This window comes from Pyrus communis, chromosome 9 (genome assembly GCF_963583255.1).
Source record: "Pyrus communis chromosome 9, drPyrComm1.1, whole genome shotgun sequence".
NCBI classification, from domain to species: Eukaryota; Viridiplantae; Streptophyta; class Magnoliopsida; order Rosales; family Rosaceae; genus Pyrus; species Pyrus communis.
The window spans coordinates 19,377,936-19,388,386 of NC_084811.1; the positions used below are offsets into that span (position 1 = coordinate 19,377,936).

At 35.2% G+C, this 10,451-nt stretch overlaps 1 protein-coding gene across 2 annotated transcripts; it reads right to left on the minus strand.

Annotated features, from left to right (window-relative positions):
* Window positions 1-373: 373 nt before the first annotated feature.
* LOC137745988 (N-acetylglucosaminyl-phosphatidylinositol biosynthetic protein gpi1) lies at window positions 374-5,283 on the minus strand. Of its 2 annotated transcripts, XM_068486029.1 has the most exons (9): window positions 5,051-5,283; window positions 4,567-4,866; window positions 4,302-4,442; window positions 4,114-4,217; window positions 3,800-4,021; window positions 2,812-3,306; window positions 1,313-1,722; window positions 803-896; window positions 374-726 (listed from the first exon to the last, which is right to left on the minus strand). In XM_068486029.1, the coding sequence occupies exons 1-9, from the start codon at window positions 5,222-5,224 to the stop codon at window positions 615-617; spliced, it is 2,052 nt and encodes a 683-aa protein (XP_068342130.1). In that variant the 5' UTR covers window positions 5,225-5,283; the 3' UTR covers window positions 374-614. The 2 variants fall into 2 exon arrangements, with proteins under 2 accessions (XP_068342130.1, XP_068342131.1); XM_068486030.1 differs by lacking the exon at window positions 5,051-5,283 and having other exon boundaries at window positions 4,563-4,721.
* Between the last annotated feature and the right edge of the window lie 5,168 nt (window positions 5,284-10,451).

Below are 10,451 nucleotides of genomic sequence, written 5' to 3' on the forward strand. Positions count from 1 at the left end.
TGGACTAGGAGGCCGAGGATTTCCAATGGCATTCCAAACCCAAAGAGAAACACTGCAACTTCTCAACACCCTCCTCCTGACCCTCTGAACTGAAGATTTGCAACTCTTTTTCGGTCAATAGCTCTGGCACTCAACGTCTCCATAGAAAATCTCAGGTCAACTACACATCATAAACTTTATTTTTGTAGTCTTACATAAGTCACTTCAGTATATGCGTCAACCTGCGACTTGCAGTTGCGATTCATCCCAGTAGAACCATCCACGCATCAATTATCTTAGGTCAGAATCAACTGGGATGGATGAAGTTATGTACCTGCACCAAGAACACACTTCTGACCGCATGATAATTAAATCCCTATGCTTGAATCACGTTATTTAAGCAACGGAGCAGACATTTTAGATGAAACAGATGAAGTAACTATAAAAATTTCAAAAAATAACATAATTTTCCATTGCAATCCTTCAAAATCAAATCAGATATATGTTGCCTGAATGGTCGGCCCTAAACAGAATCAATGGACACAAGACTGGTTTACATGGGAGAATAAAATTTCGGGTTAGGTTAAAATAACTGCAGTTAGTTGTTAATGGGCAGCTGCAAGACTAGTTACATTTCACGGTCTGTAGCATGAGAGAACTGAATCGCGGCAGAGACGCCAATACTCTTTGTAGGAGATTAGCATCCACGGAAATATTGGAAGATCAGTTCCGATTGTAGATGGAATCCTGGAACCAATTCAAAGAGTTTAAATTTGAAAAGCCAGGAAAGAACGGTCAAATTTGAATTCAAATTTCAACTCACCGTCTGCCAGTGAGGACTCCATAAGCTGCAGTAGCAACCAATGTCCGAGGTTTCCCAGAAAGAAGCTTTTTGTAGTGAGGCATGACTATTTGTCCTGATATGAATATTCCATCAATACAGTTAGAAGAAAAGTATCAGACATAAATAGGTATACTTTATCACTTCGACAGTACAATGCATCTTTCAGCTCGTTATCATGAATGCACGTTCTGCATAAGCATAAATTCATGCATATAACACAATCTGCATAAAACTTCATTTGGAATTAGCTTATTAAAGCAATGCTACAGAAAACGCACGTGCACAGGTAAACAGAACCTTGCGACAATGCACTTGAATTATTGAAGTTTTAAAGCTTTTAATTTTGCATGGTCCTGACTCCTGATCGACTTAAAATGAAATATTTCAAAAGCAAAGCCCAAGTAATTGACGTGAAGCTTTCAGACCTTCTGAGATACGGTAAACTACAGAAACATCATTAATGCACCTAAAAAAAGATCAAGCTCTCACCTACAGTCAAGAAGTTACTATGGAGAAATGAAACCACAACAGAAGATCTAGTGAGGTCCTTTCCGGTCTGCAGTTTATCTGATGGTGAAATAATACCCTTAGGAGAATCAATTCCACCACTCCAAACAGACACTATTTCAAACCATATCCCAGTTGGAAATCTTCTCGGCCTAACCAACCAAAGGAAAATTTTGATATATGGTGTGGCATGGATAACAGATATGGTCACTTCAATCAGTACACAGATAAGGGTGATAGTCGTGTTCATAATGGTAAAAAAGATGTAGAAAACAGAAGTTGTCGGTAATAGAAGTAGGAGTGGTGTGAACAGAAGAGATCCAACGATGTGTTGCTTGACAGTGTAGTCATAGCTATCTAATCTCTGACGAAGAGGATTCCACTTTCGGCCCCTGAAAAACATTCAGCAAGTACATGAGAAACTAGATGTTACAAAACAGCAAAACAATTACTAAAAAAGGACAAATTTTACTTATACCTTCACCAGCTATATACAATTGAAATTCTATATATCAATGAATTGAGAGAGGTGCACAACAAAAAGGAAGCTTCTCTCATAAAATAGCAATTCACGTCAATTAATTATAACAAAGTTATCTTCACTACACCAAAGACTAGCACATCTTGTATGGGCGTACAGTGTACATATTTATACATACAGACATTAGTACATACATAAGTATATCAACAGATAAATGGATATAAAAAGCACAGCAATCTTCTAGATACAGGATGTTATGCCTACTTATATTATAAAAGGAAATATATGAGAAGTTAGTGGATCCACAGATTTAACATTTTAGCTTGCACGAAAATGACGCTGCTACGGGAATATGGGGTTTCCAATTTCATTTTTTAGCATTATGGGCATTCTTATCGCAGATGACAGCTGCATATATGGAAAATCTAATACGACCATACAATCAAACCCCTATATAAAAGCACAGTAGCCACTAGCTAGGCAAATAAAAAGGTCAAGGTTAAACCAACGAGCAAAGTTCCGCAATGACATAATCAGGGAAAGAACTGCCTCTTGGAAGGTTGGCTGTGCTTCTAAATCATGCACATCCCTTTGTTACATTTGCAATCGAGGACAAAACAACTTCATCTAATAAATTAACTGAGTGGTGATGTGGCAAGGAGGTAGATGTCTCTAAACATACCTATCATATAATTTTCACGTTGCCAGACAGAGTCAACATTTTGTCCTGGATTGCAAATGTAATCAAAATACTAGGGTACAATTAAAACATATTTAAAGTACAGGGAATTGGAAAATGGGCTAAACTGCAGGAAATACAAATGTAATTTGACTGAAGAACTATGTATTAAAGACCTACAAATCCAACCAACAGGTGCTGAATACGCATATGACGTGTTAAGGAATAGAAAATAGGTTGGTTAGAAAAATGACCCTATCACATGTATACAATACCCAAAGAAAACTGAAAAAGAAAGAACAAGACATCACCAAGTAATACCTGAAAAGGCGCCACAGAGCTGCTAATGCCTGTATCTGAGTTGAATACAAAAGTGATATCAACCAATGAAGAGTAGACACATGCAACGTTGCTAGTGCAATCAAATCGATTATCAAAGCAGCAGGTATAGTCACCCCAAAAATGATTCCTGATATAGCAAGTCCTCTAATGAAATAAAGAAAGTGGGACCCCAAAAAGATCCAAATGGTAGACCAAATCTGGATAGCAGTTAGAGAAATCATCCCAAGAACTCCTGCCAATTCATTGTTTAACTTAAAACCTGCAGGTACCCCCATCAACCAAACACAGCCTGAGCGCAATAATTCATTCGTCATGTCACTGGAAAATTTCAAGATCCATATGCATGCAGATTCTCCATGATACAACAGTACCAAACCAAACAAGTTTCCCAGAAGTACATCAACAGCTAAACTTGACCACACGGAATGCTTATGCAATGCGGCTTTCTCCGCGTATTCCACACTTGATGGCAACCTTTCAAATCCAGAATAAGGTGATGAAATAATTGCAATTAATTCAAAGAAATAAGAGCCTACTACCAGAAAGAAAGAAACAAATGGAGATGGAACAAAAAAAACACAAGACGAAACAGACTCATCAGTAAATGTCTATTGGAGATAACAGGTTATGTGTAACACAAGAAAAGATTAAAGGGTTATTGTCAATGCAGTGAAGAAGATGATGGAAGAGATCAGGTGGATGGGCCAATCATGGTCACAAACAAACCTAAATCTCAGCCTACAAAAGTACAGATAAAAAAACTCTGAACACTTGCAGGGTACAAAATTTATAAATAGGAAAATTTCTTATAAACCAAACTGGAGTGAAATCTAATAACATTTGGATTTATAAATTTTATCCAAAATTAGAATGCAAATGAAAGGGAATATAAAGCCCAACTTATCAGTCAGACAACTCCACAGGATTGAAAACATATCTCATATTTGCACTTGAAATTTCATCTTACCTCATGCCATTATCTTGAAGAACGATTGGCCAATACAAGATCTGAGAACCACGGATTCTGATATTTATCCTTGAAATGCTGAATACCTTTACTAATATAAGGTCTATCCAAGAGTCTGATGCATAATTCAGAAGTCTATAGAGAAACTGAAGAATGACATAGAATAAAGTGGATAATGAAGCCACAGACATGGCGAATAGTTGCCATACAAAGCCCAGAAACCTGAAAAGCCACAGAGTAACCATTTAAATACCGCAGATAATGCCAGACATAAAAAGGAGAGCAGTAGAGAGGCTAAATGTGTAAATAGATACATGTAAACAGTAGAAAAGCACACAAAAGACGTCTTGGGACCTAGGCATCTCTCAAAAACAATTTCAGCGGTTGCGGAGCTATTAATTGCCAGAATGACTGTATCCTGCATTTAAAGATAATAAATATTGTTTCAATATATTAACAAAGATATGTCTTAATCTACAAAAGAATTCTCACAAACTCTTACCAAATCAAGGAGTTGCTGCTTTTGGTGAAGTTCATCAACCCACTTGGGTTTTCTCAAAGGTGCACTCACTTTCTCAAACGAATTCGAAGGATGTAATGAGAAATGGTGGGCACCATAGGCGGGAGTCTCGTACAAAATTAGCTAAATCTCATCAAACCAAAAACAGAATATTAATCACCAAAAAATAAACATGAGAATCAAATATAAAAGTTAACAGCTAAATTAAGTCCAACACATGCCATTTAAGCATTCATGACTTACATACGTGGACATCACACCGAGAAACGATTTGCCCATTCCAGTGAATGTGATGCAGTTTCGGAATCCAAGTAATGTCCTTTCCAACTTGTTCTTGAGGATCACACATCATCGTAATCCAATAACCGTTTCCCTCAAAACTTTCCCTACATTGTTCTACTAATCCACTGAGCTTGTGGCACCCACAAGAAGAAGAATGAGATTGATCCTCTTCTGTTTGAACCTTAAACAAATGACCCACTACACACAACATAGAATTATCCTGTAGTAACACAGGCATCCTTCCGTTCACGTCGCAAAGAGTTCCCTGAAAACAATATATGACTTCAACCAATTTCCCAAACCATACAAAATAAGCAAAAAAATCAAATGCATCCCGAAATTCGATCAAATGCGGTAACAAATAAACAGATTGAAACCGACCCACATAAATTGCTGCTAAATTTGATTGAAATATGATTGGCATTCACTCATTGAAGAAGTTTATGTACCTGGAGGCTTGATTGAATACCACAAAGGGCGAGTTCAGTGCAGGCGAAAGCGACGACGACGTCAAGAGAAGACGGAGAAGAAGAAACGAACCAACCAAGCAAGAAATTGGAGGATGATGATGGTTTGCTCAATGAGAGTTGCTTTGGCCACCAAACCCTACATCTCCTTCCCATCGTTGTGGAGACAACACAGATGTGGGTAGAGACGAAGACGAGGTGACGAAGACACTATTTCAAATTTTGATGTAAAAATAATAAAAACACAGAGAATAAGACCTTCTTCAACCATAATAGGCTAATTGCCAATTTCCCACCCACCACCCCCCGGGCCCCACCCCACGCACAAAAGCCAAGCCTACGCAAGTCAAATCTTTGGCTAAAAGCTAAAAGTTAAACCCTACCCAAGCCAAATCTTTGGGCTAAAAGCTAAAAGTCAAACACAAGCTAAATTCTTCCTAAAATTTAGCCCATGATTAAGTGTGGGCCTCATCGAAACGAGTGAAACCCGACGTCTGTGCGCCAATCCCCCGCACTCGCCTGACGCGAGCAATGCGCAACCCTTCAGACAAACAAGGCCCCACCCACGTGGGCCTGTCGGCCACCTTTCCCAGGCGGCCCAACGGCTACTTTGATTCGACGGTCGCAATCAACAGGCCGTTGGTTGATCCAACAGCTTAGATTCAAATATATATATATATTTATTTATATATATATTTATTGAATCCTACGGCAAAGATCAAATATAGTCAAATCTAATGGTAAAAAAAAAAATATATATATATATATATATATATATATATAACGGCCCAAATTTAAATCTAACGACTAAAAAAATTATCTAACTCAAAATTCACCCAAAAACTCTATAAATACCTATGTGTTTGTTCTAACATCCACACAAAACTCACTTTTCTCCTACAATTCTTCCAATTTTTCTTTCTACCATTTCCAAATTTTGTGTTTATACATCTCTATCATGATTTTCATATTCCTACATAGTGTTTCATGAGTTTCATATATGGATTTAGTGATTTTTAAATATTTATCCGAATTTAAATATTTTTAGATTAAAATGTTCATAGAATTAATTTACGATAGTCTACATAATTTTTTTTAAAGTAAATTTAAGAACAAAATTAGCCTAAGTTTATTCTTTAATATTCTGGGGCTAAAATTTTAGCCCAAAATTTCCCCTTGGGTTGGAATGAGTTTGGGAGAAAATTTTGAGAGGTAATTTGGCTTTTAGCCCACCATTGGAATTGGTCTAAGAGGTAATAATACTTTTGATTAAAAAGAGAGGTAATTTCTTTTCCTTTTTCTTTTTCTTTTCCTTTTTCTTTTCTTTTTTCTTTTCCTTTTCCTTTTCTTCTTTTTCCTTAACTTTTTTTCACATTGGGGTTCCCTACTCCAAAAAAAATCATTTATGTATAAGCCCTCCCATTAATTAAATAAATTACGTTGAAATTTTAAAAACATCTCCAAAGAATATATTCAATAAGTATTTGCAGAACAAAAGATAGTGATAAAAATGATAAAATTTGACAGCAATCTCTAGTCAATCATGGTCATACCACATAATAATTGGCATTTCGGTTAGAAAACGTTAATGCTGTATTTTTTTACTATTATTGTTGATGTGGACTTTTTTTATTCCTTTTTTAAAGATGCTTTAAAACAATCTCTCAACAAGATGTCAAATTTTTCACCCGATATATTAAATTTAAACTATTGTTAATTGTATTATTTAATTTTCATAATTTCAATTAGTATTTTTAAAACAAAAGATAATAACAAAAATTATAAAAAGCATTTATTACCCACTAAAAATAGAAGCTGTCAAATTTGACAACTCTCTTTATTGCCATTCCATGTCATGCCACATAAGAATTGGCATTTCGGTTGGAAAACACTATTGTTGTCCTTTTTTACTGTTGTTGCTAATATGAATGTTTTGACATCTCCTTTGAAGATACTCGTGTTCATATTGTTTATCAAGCATGCGTTTCGATTGGCTTATAACTTTGTTTGGTCAGTCATTTAATACTATAATATAATGATATTTATCTCCACTTATAAGTGTAATATTTTAAGTTTGAATCTTGTGAATGATACATTTGATATCATCATATTATGATTGACGAATTGTGTGACTTATTTCAAAATATGCACCCCTTAATGTGAATAAGAAGCAAGGAGAGGAGGGAAGCAAGAAATGCTTCATTTGCAGAGTTTTTTTTTTCACAATGTTGTAATTTGATTACATTTCTTGTTCCATGGGATTTATAAGAAGACGAAAATGGTGTCAAAAGTCACATGGGGTTGGGGAGGAAGTGGGCGAAGTTGAAAAAGATAGATTCGAATAAGGGGTGTGAAGTTTGAATATTTCTGTTGGGTCAAAATGATCTAATTGTAGTTAGTGTTCTAAAATCAGCCTACGCGCTAGGCAATGAAGGCCCGACTTGATTTTGGGCAAATTGTTTTGAAAAAATTGGTCTAGAACTAGGCGGTCCTAGGCGGGCCAGGCGGTCCCAAGCAGTTTTTTTTTATATTTTTTTTTATTAATTGTGTGCTTTTTTTCTTTTTTGGTTTCATGGTGGTATACTTATGGAAATGGTGTGCCTAATTTTCAAATGATGAATTTACTACAAGTTCATCCAATAGTGAAACAAATTGAAGCACTTTTGAGGTGATACATACAAAGAAAATAAATAAACTAGATACAACAAGGTTAAATAATCTAGTCTATGTCCAATCCAATGCAAGGATCATGATTCATGAACAAGAAGAATTTAGTCTATCATCCAAAACCTCTCATTATGATTATATGCTTGATGTTTATTTGAATATTGAACATTTTGGATATTTATAATTTGTGTATTTTTCTACTTCTATTTTTGCATTTTATCGTTCTTTTATTATCTATACAAGTATAGTTTTTTTAGGTGTAAATAAACACTTATGTACAATATATATAATAAATTTACATAAATCCGCATAAGCCGCCTAGGCGCCTGTCTAGGCCCCACCTAGTTGCCTAGGGGTTAGGCCTCTACTCGTCGCCAGACTAGCGCCTAGCGATTTTTAGAACTTTGATTGTAGCATCACTTAAAACTGTAACAGTTGCTGCAAGTGGCCCTCTACCACAGTGGTGGAGAGTAGTGTTGCCCTTACACCACGGCTTGACTTCAAATCTCGTTGATTTCCTAATCTAATCTAACAAATATATCGTTTAACAACAAAAAAATAAAATAATAAAAAAAAAAAAAAAAAAACCCCTTTAACAGTAGCTTCCCGCCTTAGACGATGCTTCTTATTTTTCGAAAAAATTAGTTGGAATTGCTATAGCTATTTGAGGATGCTTCTGATTTTCAAAAAGTTTTGAATTGTTATAATGTTTGGTTAAGTTGTGGTGGGAGAAAGTGGAATCAAAACTTCGGCTGAAAAGCAGAATTTTCGAGTTTTTCAAAAAAAAAAAAAAAAAAAGAAAAAAAGAAAAAGCATAATTTTCGATGCTGTCATTTGCGCTTCTGCTTGAGGTCTTTAATGAATTTTTCAACGTTCTCTTCTCCTACTTTTATTTGTCATTATTCTCTCCCCGTACCCCAGCTTCACTTCCCTCTTCTTCAAAATTTTCACTTACAGTCCTCTCCAAATGTTCACGCTTATTCAAGTGGAGTTACTTTCTTTAGATAACGTTGATTTTGAGACGATTTATTCTCTTTTCAATCTTCCCCTTTCCCTTTAATTTCTATGGTTCAACAAATTTCATATTTAATTCAGTTCAATCGTTCATAAGATCTACTCAAATCGTTAATTTCTCGAACATGTAGTTAAGTGTTTTTGGGCTCATTTGAATATGCTTTTAAAATGACTAAAACGCTTTTAGAGAAAATGTTTTTGGATCTCAAAAACACTTGAAGTGCTTTCTGCAAGAAACACTAGTTATGTGCTTCTTCCAAAAATCACTTTTAAGTATTTTTTTTCATGATTTACTTGTATTTTTACTAATAATTGAATTCAAAAAAAGTTGATTTGAAAAATAATTTCCTACTTCTTACTCTTTCCCTCCTAACCTTTTTTTTATTTTCTTTCAAATGTTTTATATGTACACACATAGTGTCCATCTACTCTAAAATAGTAGTCATTTTTACTAATAAAATGGGAGGGTATGATTGTGACATAAACCGTTTTGTTTGGCAAGAACTTTAGACATTTGCTCACCAAAAAACAAAACTTCAGACATTTGCTGGGTTCAACTTATGCCATTACTTGGCAGGATATGTGTCGCATCCGCGTCCTTCTCATACGACCATGATCATATCCGGTATTTACCCTAACCGACCAACAAGCCATGTGTTGCCGATACGCGAATGATGTGGAGCGGATAAACCAGAACCAGTCTGGTCCCACCTCGAAGGAACACGTAACCAATTCTCCAAAAGAATGTTGGCCATTTGATTAAACAGACAAATTTCTAGTCCGCAAATAGAGCAGTTCCTGTGCAGGAAGTACCTCCGAGCAATAGGCAATTTAATCCCTTTTAGTGAATTTTAATTATTTTTAATAAATAGTAATTGTCTAAGTGTATCTCCATCATTAAACTACATATCCCAAACAATTCGTATTAAAATATAATTTTTTTTATTTTATAAAATAATAAAAATATTTTTACTTTTAATTTTAAATATGATTTTTAACAGATCTCATCATGTCACGTGTCATTATTCGAAAATACAATTTTTGAAAATATTGAAATATGGTGTAAGGTGTAAGATAATGGTTAGGTATTTATAGAAAAAAAAAATTATAATTTTAAAAAATTTCTTCTATTTTAATTAATCTAGACTGTTGGATTATAAAAAATAAAAAAAATAAAAAATCAACCGTCCAGATTGCAACACGTGGCCAATGGTAAAATTATATTTTTATATTTTTATTTATTTTTTAAAGCAAAAAAGATGAACGGTTGAGCGAAAAATCAAACAGTTCAGATCGTGTCACCTCATCTAGTCGTTTGGACAGATTTGAAATTTGTTTACCGTTGGAATTCCAACAACTCAAAAACTTAACGGTTGAAAATCCCAACGGCTTGGAAGCAGCCACATCACCCAAACCCATGGTTACATTGTTTTTGAGGGTAGGATATTTGCATTTTAACTTGGCACGGTTTTAATTGGTGAGATCCCAAACCAGTCAAGAGTCAACGACCAAGAGATTTGTTACCGCGTGACACCGATCAGGCAATCAACGGCTGGTAACTGCTCAAAAATCAAGGAGTCCGTACAGTGGAAAATAGTGGCATTCGTTGGGTCGGAGTACCCGAACCTCAGGTTCAAATTCCAAACCAGCTAGGCTCGGATTTCTCTCACTATATAAACCCCCTTCCCCTCTCTTTCCCACT

What these genes read in the sequence shown, in the direction of transcription:
- LOC137745988 (XM_068486029.1), bottom strand. Translation starts at nt 5,224, where the DNA reads ATGGGAAGGAGATGTAGGGTTTGGTGGCCAAAGCAACTCTCATTGAGC. An exon ending in TGCTTTTCTACTGTTTACAT is followed by an intron (nt 4,022 to 4,113) that starts GTATCTATTTAC and finishes GTGGCTTTTCAG; the next exon opens with GTTTCTGGGCTTTGTATGGC. An exon ending in CTTCAAGATAATGGCATGAG is followed by an intron (nt 3,307 to 3,799) that starts GTAAGATGAAAT and finishes TGGATTTGAAAG; the next exon opens with GTTGCCATCAAGTGTGGAAT.